The sequence below is a fragment of the Panulirus ornatus genome, chromosome 37 (genome assembly GCF_036320965.1).
Source record: "Panulirus ornatus isolate Po-2019 chromosome 37, ASM3632096v1, whole genome shotgun sequence".
In the NCBI taxonomy this organism is placed as follows: domain Eukaryota; kingdom Metazoa; phylum Arthropoda; class Malacostraca; order Decapoda; family Palinuridae; genus Panulirus; species Panulirus ornatus.
Window position 1 is genome coordinate 22,895,863 of NC_092260.1, and position 13,677 is coordinate 22,909,539.

General features: G+C 45.9%; 1 protein-coding gene across 1 annotated transcript in view; it reads left to right on the forward strand.

Annotated features, from left to right (window-relative positions):
• Nucleotides 1-391: 391 nt before the first annotated feature.
• Nucleotides 392-13,677, forward strand: part of LOC139760596 (troponin C-like) — a 47,884-nt gene continuing 34,598 nt past the window's right edge. The window contains exon 1 of the mRNA XM_071683976.1: nt 392-1,205. Coding sequence (XP_071540077.1) covers nt 1,203-1,205 — 3 coding nt within the window. The 5' untranslated portion in view covers nt 392-1,202. The remainder of the gene's footprint in view (nt 1,206-13,677) is intronic.

Consider the following 13,677-nt stretch of genomic DNA (forward strand, 5'->3'; position numbering starts at 1 on the left):
AACAAAGGCTTCGTTCGTCAACTACCTCGTATTGGCCTCATGGCTCGCACACATCCTCAGGATACATGTCCTTCCACGTACACGTGGCTACTGTATGTCTTCAAGTCTTCCCCCTGGTCGGTGGTCGAGCGTGGGGCGGTAAGGCGAGAAGGTATGGTGGGTGGTCAGGGCCGGGGGTCCAACATGGCTTCGGACAAACCGTTGAGGAGGAGGAGGAGGAGGAGGAGGAGGAGGAGGGGGAGGGAGGGGGTGCCACTGGCCTAACATACCCCCAATCCCATCATCTACCTCCTCCCCTCTCCCTTCCTCCCTCCTCCTCCCCCCTTTCGCCTGACAGTTAACATGACGTCATGATCATGACCCGCCACATATTTCATTTACCTAATAGTCTAAACCACCCACGACTCTACTTCAGACCGGTGTAACCGTTTCACAGCGCCGCTCGACCCCCCACCGTACTGTAATATCAATAATCGAAGACACCTCTAAATTACCGACGGGACCTGGGCCAGCTAGGGGGGGGTCGGTCGCCCCCACCACGAATAACACTTTGACGCAGGCGAAGTCCGACCGACCATACGTTTGGCAGCCGTTATTTATACAGGCGGTATTGGCTGGGAGAGTGGCCGCAGCATATAACCAGCTGTAACTTTTCCTGGGGTAATCATTGGCCGGTAGGTAGGACCCCTACAGACTCCCTCCATCAGTCAGTCGAGCCAGCCCGGGGAGACTCGGGTGTCATCTGCCAGCCACCCGAAGGCGTCCCCTTGTCCTGCCGCCCGCCCTCTCTTTCTCTCTCTCTCTCTCTCTCTCCCTTTCTCTCTCTCTCTCTCTCTCATTCGCTCTCCCTTTCCCTCTCTCATCTCTCTCTCGCCCTCTCTCTCTCTCCCTCTCTCTCTCACGCACACAGTGACACATCACCTCCCTCCACCTGCCTGGACGGCAGCCTCCACACTTCCCTCTCCTTCCCTCCAGTACCTGGATCGCCTCCCTCAATACGTCCCTTCCTAAGGTTACTCCGCTCTACCACCCTCACCACCGCCGCCAGCCTTCAACGTCCTTTGGCCAGGTCCTCGCGCGTCTTCGCCTGGGGTTCGTGTCCGTCCACCTGCGGTGACGAGGAGTCAAGACACCACTCGTGTGACCTGTGATATTTGTTTAAGCGCTTGACCTTTTGACCCCTCAGCCCCGCCGCTCCTGACATGGTGAGTCAAAAAGATGTTTTCTTCCGAGCCTGATTGCTTTGTTACGCCGCCTCTGGCGAGTGCTTATGTGGTGAGTGAGTGAGTCGCCGCTTTCGTGATGTTGTACTTGAATGTGAAGAACACAGAAACACAACAGTGCTTTAATCTACCAACATTTATTGATCATGGATGGAGATCGACCTCTCCCCCTGCAGGGAAAATAAACGTAAGGAGCCTGGGATTCTGTGAGTGGCGACGTTCAACCCCAGCACGAACTATGGCGACTTCCTCGCAAATACGTATCTGCTGACACTCCAAGACGATACACAAAGCTGTGCAAACATATCACCAATAATACCAGACCTCCGTCGGGTATGCGGATCCGCTACGTTTCGTAAATAGGAGACTAATAACGCATCCGACAATGGAAAAAACATTCGTTCTGTTCGGTATATGGGTCGATGGTTTGGATATCGCATGAGCACTGTCATGGCAGATATTCTGCACAGATCTGGATCTCTAGAGGCCTCTTTGTGACGAGACGACCCTTTCCCTCCTCCCCACTGAGTGCTGAGGAAACCACGACACTCTCCAGCGCCTCGCCTGAGGTGCGGAATACTTACTTCTCTACGCTGCAGCTCACGAGGTTGCTATTGAATAGGCTCAGGGGACGGAGTTGATTACAGTGAAAATGCATTACTGCACACGAGCACGCGCGGCACTTCAACCCGCGAGACTGGAGACGACCCTGACCCGAGTCTAGAGACTCTAATCTTCTTGGATTGAGAGCAGTTGAACCCGACTCGATTCTTGAGAGTGTTCTCTGAGACACTTCAGGACTCGCTCACACACACACACACACACACACACACACACACACACTTCAAGCACTCAGGGAGTCGTACCGACGCGTCGTGCTCAAGGGGTCGTACCGTCGTATTCAAGGGGTCGCACCGTCGTGCTTAAGGGGTCGTACCGTCGTCCTTAAGGGGTCGTACCGTCGTGCTCAAGGGATCATACCGTCGTGCTCAAAGCGTCGTACCGTCGTGCTCAAGGGTCGTACCGTCGCACTCAAGAGGTCGTGCTGTCGCATTCACTTTTCATAATTTATTCATTACATGATAAGATGGTCAAGCGAAGCACCGAGTAGCGAGCAAATCTGTTCGCATTTTGCTCATTGAATTTGAGGAAGTCGACAAAAATGTATCTAAATTAGTATAACTGATACAGAATTATATATTACCTTTGTGTGTGTGTGTGTTTGTGTGTGTGTTTGTGTTTGTGTGTGTGTGTGTGTGTGTGTGTGTGTGTGTGTGTGAGAGAGAGAGAGAGAGAGAGAGAGAGAGAGAGAGAGAGAGAGAGAGAGAGAGTGTCTACGCACCTACGAGCACCTACTGCGTGATTTTGCTACCAGACTGGGCTATCGCGTAGCGCTAACCGCAGAGGAAGAGAGAGGAAATGTGTTAAAAGTTCAAATGATTTTATAACGTTATATGATCGTAATTTTAAAAAGTTAAAATAATTCTATCACGTTATATGATTGTAATGTTAATAAGTTAACATGATTTTAGTAACCTTCATACATTTTACAATCTAGGTTCGAAATCTGTGTTAGAATGGGTTCCCGTTTCTCACAGGAAAAATGCACTAGGCCTCTCTTGATAGCTATGATGGAATAGGCAGGGATGATTACACAGGTGTGAAGTCATAGAGCTCCTTGATCCAGACAAGAGGATTCTGCCACCGACCTCGTAAGGAACTGCAATATACCTTAGAATCGATTCACGTTCACACGATCAGGATAACTCACTGTTACCAACACAAGAGACAAAATGTGGTGAAAATGTCAGGAGTCTGTAGACCAAAGACGAAAACATCTAAGACATCAGGTATAAGCCAAAGACAGAATATTCAAGATATTTGTTCTTTGTTGACGAGAGACAGAATAAATATATAAGATATCGTGTGTCTGCAGAACCATAGACGAATTTTCCAAGATATCAGGTGTTTGCAGGCTAACGGCATAGCATCTAAGATATCAGGTGTTTGCAGGCCATACACAAGATGCATTCACACATTTACGTCTGTCCCATTATTCAAGTACACGACGGATCTTTCGTACTTCGTGACAGAGAGAAATAAGTAATATTCGTGAGGGGAAAGTAACCAAATCATTTCATCGCTCAAATCACACGCCTCCAGCACAAACCAGTTAGTCAAAGCATAAGCAGAAATTACCGAATTGAAAAAAAAAGGGGGGAGGGGAAGAGAGAGAGAGAGAGAGAGAGAGAGAGAGAGAGAGAGAGAGAGAGAGAGAGAGAGAGAGAGAGAGAGAGAGAGAGAGAGAGATCCCTGCAAAAGAATCCAGGCCAACAGGGGACATAGAAAACGTACGAACTGCAAGCAAGCAAAGAAAATGGAGCGTGATGCTTCGCAGTGGTCTAAACCGATAAATTCAAATGGTGACACTCGATGCATGTGGGTCAGCATGACGTCATGCAGGTGGTGGTTGGTCGGTAGGTAGGTGGGTTAGGTGGTAGGTAAGTGGACAGGTCTGGGCTGGCGCACTGCCACCCGTCAGCTGTAACGGGTAAACAAACTTTACCACCGCCTGGGTGTCAGCTGACCCCCCTTTTGCCTACGTCAGTGCCACCTGACCCTCCTTACGTCACTGTCAGCTGACCCCTGCGCAGCTCACCCTAACGGGAGAAGGATGCTGGGTATAGCATGAAGGCCCAGGGCTCGAACTGGCTTGCCTCTCTGCGTAGTACACAACAAGGGGATGGGGGAGTCTTTAACCATCAATAAACAAGAGAGGGAGATCTCTCTCTCAGGCGTAGTTCGAATCCCTCCGAGGCCGGGGTTCGACAGGTGATACCTTAACCCTCGTAAAAAAAACTATTACACACACACACACACACACACACACACACACACACACACACACACACACTTTGGCTCCTGCTTAAGGGGTTGCTTGCGTCAATCGTCTCTTCATAGAATGGAATTCGACCAACACTGGGGGCTGTCACTCAGGGATACAGTGTGGCAGCTACAAGGGTTGGGTAATGCCCTCCCCCCTCCCCCTCCACACACACACACATACACACACACACACACACACACACACACACACACACACACACACACACACACACAAACCAAGGGAAGAGGTACGAACCAGGAATGTTCTTTGTGGAAGTACAACGCCGGGTCTGTGTAGGAGTCGTCAAAGCTTCGGTAGTAATGATTTTCAAGTCCACAATAATGCTTATCACTGGGAGTGGTTTTCCCAGCCCCAAGGTAGAGATTCAGACCCAAATACCATCTTCAGACTTTTCAGGGCAAATTACTTCGCTGTGGGAAAACTCAGACTTATCCATAATCTTGGAGACGAATAAGTTCCACGTCAACGCAGTTTCTAGATGCACAAAAATTCTGGTATTAAAATCCCGATGGCTCGCTCAAAATGGAGTTAAAGGAGTTCAGTCAAAATGGAGTGTCGGAGTCTTTAATTGGCTTAACTTTACGTCCCTCGGCACGGATTAATAAGCATAAAACAATTCAGATTAATAATTCTAAACACTTCATAAAGAGTCAAAAAGTTACACTGTTTGAAAGAGACCTTTTGGCGTAGTGCTGACACGCTATGCAGAGTCCAATCGTTTAGTATGTGCAGCCAAAGAACTCTAGTCATGAAGCTGGTAACGTATGCAGACCACGACACTCTTCAGGTATCTTTCGTGGCGCGTAACACAAAAGACGAGGAATCTTCATGTGGGCGAGTGGCATGTCAGCAGCTCCGCTAAACTTCAATGCTCTTCAGTATTTTGGAAGAGAGAGAGAGAGAGAGAGAGAGAGAGAGAGAGAGAGAGAGAGAGAGAGAGAGAGAGAGAGAGAGAGAGAGAGAGTACACAGAATATCAAATATGTATCGGGACTTTGGAGGAGGGAGGGGAGATGAGGTCCGCCCTGGGAAGAGGCAGTGTTGTTTATAGCGACCATAAAGCGGAGTGACAGCCCCCGATGGTCATAAATGTCACTTGGAATTACTCTATTACGCCTGGGGTGGCTCATCCTCCACCTCTTTATTAACCAGGGTGGAACCAAAAGCCTCAATCATTAGTTCTCCTGGTATCACCTTTCTCCAATCAGAAGCGTTGCTTCCCCTCACCCTGTTCTATGGGTATTGATTTGGCCACTGTTCTCGTGAGGTGTTCGGAAGCGTCCCTGTCATCAAGGACTGGACCTGTGACTCTGGCAGCTGCTTCCCATACTCACTTTGAGGAGACGAACCTCTCGAAGATTGACCGTTGTGAAACCAGTTTTATTTCTTTCTATCAGCGAAGTGATGGACTCCAATTCCTTCCTTTCCCCGTTTTCCCATAAACATTCCATTTCTAAGAGTCATTTCAACAAACACTAGAGGAGTTCTGGATAATTTCTTCGCTCTTATTCTTATCATCGAGAATGAGAATAAAGAAATCATTCCGAGCGTAATCCACTGCAGCAGAAACAAATGCTGCAGCGTTACGAAAAGGATTGTTATGATCAGCACAAGCACACACAACAGTACAAGCAACATAAGCAACAGCAGTAGCATCATCATCAGCAGCAACAGTAGCACAGGCAACACAAGCAACAGGAGAGAAACATCTTTATCATCGTCATTAACGTCAATAACAACAGGCGTAGCAACGGCAAAAGGAACAGCTTCACTCTCCTCATCAGTAGCAACAAGAGAAGTAGCAAGGCCCAACACAGCAGTGCAGGAACAGAAAAATAAGCCAAAAAAAGAAAAAAAGATAAGGTGCATAGAGAATAGTGACGGCAGCCATAGAAACCGGAGTAACAGTACGAAGCAACAATACCAGATCACCACCACTGGAAGGAACAGCAACCGAAGCAACAGTAGCATTTGCAACCAGATGGAGAACCAAGCACCGAAAACAACAGCGTCAGGAACAGCAATATAACCAATTACACAAACCGTAAAACCTCTCGCATCAGTTTCCAGGATTCCATACATATGGTTGTTCGTTCCCCTGCTCCCCCGGGTTAATACCTTATTCATGATCTCGAGGTCGAGTTCCTTCTTCAGGAAGTCAATCAACTCTTGAGAGGCTGGCAGAGCCCCTTTAAATCCACACCCAACATTAGGACCTGTCCAGTACACCTGGGGGAAAACCTTTTAACTTGGATCGGCCGCTGAGACTAGAGTATTGGTAGAACCTCTCATGTCTAAGCCTCCGTCATTAGTATCATATCCCCTGCTGTAAGAGATAGATTGGAAAAAAAAAAAACATCATGCCGTTAGCATCTGTTCTCGAGTACTTTACCCCTCGTCGCAGACCCTCGGGTCTTCTGTTATCCCTCTCCCATACACACTGTGCGCTCGTAAACCCACCTGACTTACTAGGGTACGAGTCGGCCATCTTCCCGGTAACGCTTACGTAAAATGATATCAAGTCACAGAAGCTCAAGACAAGATATGGCGGAAGGAGCATGATTCCTCGCGATCAGCCAGCCTTTAGCGGGTACTCCTCTTTTTGGTTTTAGGTCTCCTCTGACGGCTCTCTCTCTCTCTCTCTCTCTCTCTCTCTCTCTCTCTCTCTCTCTCTCTCTCTCTCTCTCTCCGCTCTCGTTGTTGTCGACTCGAAGAGCCCAGAGCAATTTCCGCTTAGCACAGTGTGTGTGTGTGTGTGTGTGTGTGTGTGTGTGTGTGTGTGTGTGTGTGTGTGTGTGTGTGTGACAGCATTTTAATGGACTTCGCAGTGAAGTACTACAGCCAAGTTAACGTGGCTGCCACTTACCTACACAAAAAGTGCAGGGGCGCCGTTCCTAGGTCTTATATACATACATATTTGCAGTGTTGTCAGTATTGATGTTCATGGTTCATTCCAGTGTCCGCCATTCAACTGAGGTGATTATAAAGAGGTTAGATCATTATGCGACTCAGAATTTCTCGGCCTTCACTGTAGATTCATTGATTTATTTAGTGATTATTTTCTTTCTTCGCCTCGACGTACCTAAAACTTTTGGGACTACTTAGAACGCCGGCCTCGCGACGAGACCTCAAATTCGATGCTGAGTTCGAGACGCTTTCGGAACGACCGCACGTTCTCCATCACCGGAACGCTTTTGGAATGTAACACCTCGGAGTCATTATCCACGTCACGTCAATCGGGCAAAGGCAGGCAAAACATGACGTCACTCACTAATGGCATCCAGTGTAAACGAACGGACTCAGAATGACCCCTGCCCATGAAGCACCCAAACAACTCGGTACCGAACCTAGAGTGAGTCCAGGCGGAGGGGAGGGAAGGACGTGATGCACAATGATCCCTCAGAGGATTGTAGACCCAGAGATCACAGAGGACTGTATCGGTTCGCTCCTGCCTCGTGCTGCCATCCCGACAGTGAGAGGGAATAATAATATCCTTCTGACGTTTTGCCACGCGTAGAAGCCCAGGCAGCCTCTCTCTGAGACAAGGCGCAACGCACGCCCCGCCGTCTTTTATACAGCACGTCCTTTTGATTAGGTAGAGACGGAGGGCAAAGGGGTGGTGGTGGTGCGAAACCTAACTTTACAAATTCTACCTCGAATGCCACGAATGAATTCGTCTGTATACTAGTACGAACGAACGTGTGTCGCATACCTTGCGCTGCGAAGCAAAACTTTGCTGGAAGCTAATCATATACAGAAGCTAATCACCCTCAGAGACTTTCAGCAAAAGCAGAGAAATCAACTGAAGCCACATAAGCATCAACTATGAGAAAATAAAAGAATGTCGCATGAGTCAAAAAGAGCTTCTGAAAGCCTTTGAAGGCGTGATTCATGCACTCGTCATGAATAAATGACTCACACGAGTGTGTGTGTGTGTGTGTGTGTGTGTGTGTGTGTGTGGGGGGGGGGGGGGGAAGAAAAAGTAATAAGTTAAATTTCTTCAAACGTATTCACCTCTCGTGATCATCATCGGAAGCTGCGCTGTATGACTCTCACTTGGCGTTCCTCTCCCCTTCTCTCCCGAACCCACCAGAGCTCGGGGAGAGGAGGAGGAGGTTGGGAGAGATGCAGCGGTTTTCAGGAGGTTTGGGAGGGTGATGGGAGGTGTGGGGTTGGCCGGGTTGGCTTGGAGGAGGGAGAGGGAGCAGCTAGGTTGTTGTGGGGATGATGACGGAGATAAGGATGGGGCGGCAGACTGGTTAATAGCCTCGGCCAAAGCTTGATAACAGCATCACAGGCCAGAGACCCACAGGGGCACAAGGCGAGCACTTTGATCTGGGTCACACACACACACACACACACACACACACACAGAGAGAGAGAGAGAGAGAGAGAGAGAGAGAGAGAGAGAGAGAGAGAGAGAGAGAGAGAGAGAGAGAGAGAGAGAGAGAGAGAGAAGAGAGGGAAAGAGAGAGAGAGGCAGCCTGAACCCCTTCACCTCGATGAAGGCATATGACGAACTGTAACGCTCATGTTAGCACATATCCAACACCACACCACACCACAGACGGCAGAGCTTCACCTGTGTGTCTGGGGAGTCCTTCTCTTCTTCGGGGTAATCCTCTTGAAGCTGAGTCGTCATAAGTAACCCGACTGATCCCTGAGGCTCGGCTGAGTCCCATCCACCGTGGGGTGTGTGTGTGTGTGTGTGTGTGTGTGTGTGTGTGTGTGTGTAAGTGTGTGTGTCCTCCCACACCTACATGTACTACGTCCAATACGTGAACCCGTGCACAGTTAATGCATAGTGTTCGATCTTCACCACACACTGAAGCCACCCTTTCACTTACACGAACTCAGCCACTCCACCATTCAGGTTCTAAATACTACTCTCTCGTCACACACACACACACACACACACACACACATATATATATATATATATATATATATATATATATATATATATATATATATATATATATATATATATATTGCAAAACGATTTTGACACAAAAAATGTTGGAAAAAACTCATATTACAGCTTTTACGTCGTGTGTTTTCATGAAATACATTTTTTCCCTGGCGACAGATGATATATTTTTCGGTGAATATGAATAATACTTTGTCGATGGAATGCCGGTTTTTTTCAATTTACAACCATATGGCGTACAGTTGTAAATGCCTTCGGTGTCCAGCAATATCTGACGCACATAAAAACCATTCTTTCTTTTTTTTTTTTTACATAAAACTGATTCTTCTTTTTTTTTTTTGACATGAAACCGATTCTTTTCCTTGTACATAAAACCGATTCTTTTTTTTTGCACATAAAACAGACTTTTCTTTTGTACAAAAAAGTAATTCTTTTCGGTACAACAAAAATTTAAATAAAAGACATTAAGGTATAGATTTTTTTCTTTCTCTTTTCGTAGCATCATCTTTAATTTGGCGTTTATTAGTCAGTGTTTGGTTCTATTCTACCTTCGGTTGTCTGGTATTATAAATCAGTAGATGTCTAATTTCCATCCTATCTTAACACACAGCATCATGATCATCATTCTAAATATGTAAGAGACTTTTCGATTTTGACTTAACATACAACTCCCTTCTGTACAGCACGATCTTCGATATCTGCAAAGTCAAACATTGCATTTTATGGATCCCAATCGTCACAGTAGTTTGAGTTGCGTATTCTGAAACACACACACACACACACACACACACACACACACACACACAAACACACACTTTGAAAACGAACGCCACTGTAAAAATTCTTGACACACACACACACACACACACACACACACACACACACACACACACACTTTGAAAACGAACGCCACTGTAAAAATTCTTGTTTGTTTACATGTCATGTAGACATGCAGGTCAGTCTAGATAAAAAAAAGAAAAAACTTTCCCAAGGTCGTCAACTCGTCACATCCCTTCCAGGAGAGGGAGGGTGGGCATTGGGGACGCTGGAGGGAATTATTTGAGTTCACTTTTTTTTTTCTTTTCGTATCCCATCATTTCTATAAAGTCTTAAATGCCTGCCCTCCCCAGAAACACTTGACCTTGCACCTCGAGTGGCGAAAATGCACGACGGGTGTTTACAGAGGATGGGCAGACGAATGACGAAGGGCATCAGTTGTGCGTGATCACAATAAAACACACACACACACACACACACACACACACACACACCTTTCAGAAAGGGTCTTCGGCAGAAAATGAATAGATAAACAGATAAAATAAATAAATAAATATATATATATATATATATATATAAATATATATATATATATATATATATATATATATATATATATATATATATATATATATATATAAATATATTTTTTTTTTTTTTTTTTTCAAAAGAAGGAACAGAGAAGGGGGCCAGGTGAGGATATTCCCTCAAAGGCTCAGTCCTCTGTTCTTAACGCTACCTCGCTATCGCGGGAAATGGCGAATAGTATGAAAGAAAAAGATATAATAGCCATTCAAAAACACACAGCTAACCTTAACAACCCCCCCTGCGGGGCACCTCATAAATAACTCGTTTATGGAGATGATGATGATAAAAAGAAAACTTTTTCTTTTGGGGGGGTTGGTTGGCCCATCATCATTCCAGTAAGCCACGCCAATAAAGCTCTTCTCATCCTCGCCCTTGACATACTTTTCCCAGAGGCAATTAACCCTGATGAGGGGAAAAAAAGGGGGGGCGGGGGTGGGGGGTTGTGTGAGGAAAGTCGAAATGACACGAAGGAGGGGGGGGGGGAAGAGTGAGGGGAAGAGTGAGGGGAAGAGTGAGGGGAAGAGTGGGGGGAAGGGAGGGGGATTAAACTGAGTGTTCATGACCATTCCTCGACGTGGTTCCTCCAGCTCTCGATCGCATTCTAAACTGCAGGATATCTCACACAGTGTGATTAATAACCGCCTCTCGCCGTGACTGATTAATAACCGCCTCTCGCCGTGACTGATTAATAACCGCCTCTCGCCGTGACTGATTAATAACCGCCTCTCGCCGTGACTGATCAATAACCATATCTCGCTATGACTGATTTTCAACTCGTCAAACTCGCCTGGTTATACACCATAAGGTGTTTAAATTCAACCATTATTTTTCCTGCATGGACCATATCTGATACTACTGCCTCTCTGATATCATCACGAAGAAATGATCGTCTTAATCGATCCTACAGTAATGCTTTAAGTCAATCTTAAGTACAACAGAGGAAGAAGACTCGCGGAGCAAAGTCTAACGCACGTAATTTCGAAGCTACGGTGTGTATGTATGTATGTATACACATGTTTCCGTCCATGTCTCCCATTCACAACAGGATCGCCCGTTTCATAAACACCTGTACACCCACAAGAGTTGCATTTCGTCCCCTGACGATCCTTCCAAGGCCCTTCAGTATGTCCAAAAGTACAGACAGGGGAAATCCTCCATGGACCCTCACTATGTCCAAAAGTATGAACAAGTTCTCACGCAAACCAGTGTTGGTGTTTTTTGTTAAACTTATTCAGCGTGCACTTTGACCCTTTTTTTTTGACCATCTTCACGTCGAATGAAAATTATATGAAAAGCGAATTATGAAAAAAAAAAACCTCTTTGTATCAATGACTCAAAACTTTCTGACTGCTGTAAGACAATAAGGCCTTTGAAAACATGTCACACGGAAAGCCGTTTCTTATCCTAACCCTTACATGACGTAGGACGGCAACTGTGGTTCAACATACTAAATCACGAGTTGGTTTAGGCTGGATGGGCTATTTCCCTGTGTTCTTAAACTATGATCAAAATAAGTAATATCTGTGATGACTTCATGGCATTCTCCCTTTCAAGCGGAGACGACTCGGGCAGCGGAACGCTGCTTTTATATAATGATATAGAGACGTGGGTACAGACATGTTAGATTCAAATCAGTGTACTCTTAAGGGCCTCTCACAACCCAAAGTCTATTGTGATCTACGCTGACCAATCCCCAAAACAACACCGTAACATTCAGTAGGCATAAACTTGGAGACATACATACCTGACGCCTACATACTCTCAAGAGTATGGTATAAGCTCACAAGCAAGTCGGATATTAGAAGCAAAACACTGAAAGGACAAAGCTCATGTCGACGTGTAGATACGAGACGTTCATAGCGAACGGAAGTCGACAGTGACGAACTCAAAGACTCTAAATTGTGTTTAACTTGTCTCTTATGAATCCTCATTACTTACGATTAAATGCTTTAGGGGGCGTCCAGTGAGTTTGTCTTTTTGGCTGAGTGAATGACTCCTCAACCTCCACTGGATCTGCAAACACTGTAAACGTATGGCTTTTGATGATCGCGTCCTCAAAGCCAAGTAAGTTTTAGGGGTCGGGATCAAATAATTCCTCGACATTTTTTTTTTTACGGGGGGAAGGCACGACCATGCCTGATAACAAGAGGGGGGGGGGGGTGAAGTGAAGGTCGGTGGTTATCTTGCGCTCTTTGACGTTAGTTTGTTGTCCTTACTGACCGTCAGGCTGCCGTCAGTCAGTCGGGAAGGAGGGACTAAGGTCTATCTGATCGGCCTCAAAGAGAAAGAGACAGACAGACTCTCCGATGCCGAGATGATAGCTTTCCTTTTTTTTCCTTTGCGTGTCTGTACTTTAGCCTTTGGCAGGTTCCGCATCTCTGTCAGTGAAGGGTGTGCACAGCAGTCTGTGGCGGGTCTCTGTATACAGTGATGATAGATATGATAATGATAATAATAATCAATAATTAAGTTTAGTGTATACTTTCTGCCCAAAGACTTACGACGCGACAAAAATACATAGTTAAAAGAAATGGAGTGACAACAAGTGGACAGGGGTATCGAACAGGTATGAATTCTATAAACATCTCGTCTTAATTCAAAATGTTCACAGTATCTGGAACATATATATATATATATATATGTATATATATATATATATATATATATATATATATATATATATATATATATATATATATATATAGAGAGAGAGAGAGAGAGAGAGAGAGAGAGAGAGAGAGAGAGAGAGAGAAAGAGACGGAGACAGAGAGAGAGAAGGACAGAGAGAGAAGGGTCATGTGAAGGTATGGCGTGAGGTCACCTGTGGTACAGTTACTATATGCATGGCATCAGTTGCATCCAGTCTTGTATGGTCTCGCCAAGGCTTCAGTAGCTTCGTAATTTCAATGAGACTCTTAGTGAGTGGGTTTCATACTACGATGTTCCGTGTGTGTTCTGGGGCTTCCCTTAGGAAGGCGGGATCACAAGCGTCGGCTGGGCGATGGATGTTCTAGTTATACAAGTGCAGGTCACATTCTTTCGCAGTTTACAACCTTCCTACTTGGGCAGGGGCATTTGTAATCCACGTAGGTAAACAGACGCGAGTGTCATGCGTGTAAGGTTGTCTCCCCACACTATATCCGCTGTTTTTCTTCGTTTGTTTGTTGGAGATGATGATGACGCAGAGTCGAGCACCAGACACGATATTGACAACATTACGAACTTTCTATCTTTTGTTTTTTTGAAACCAAA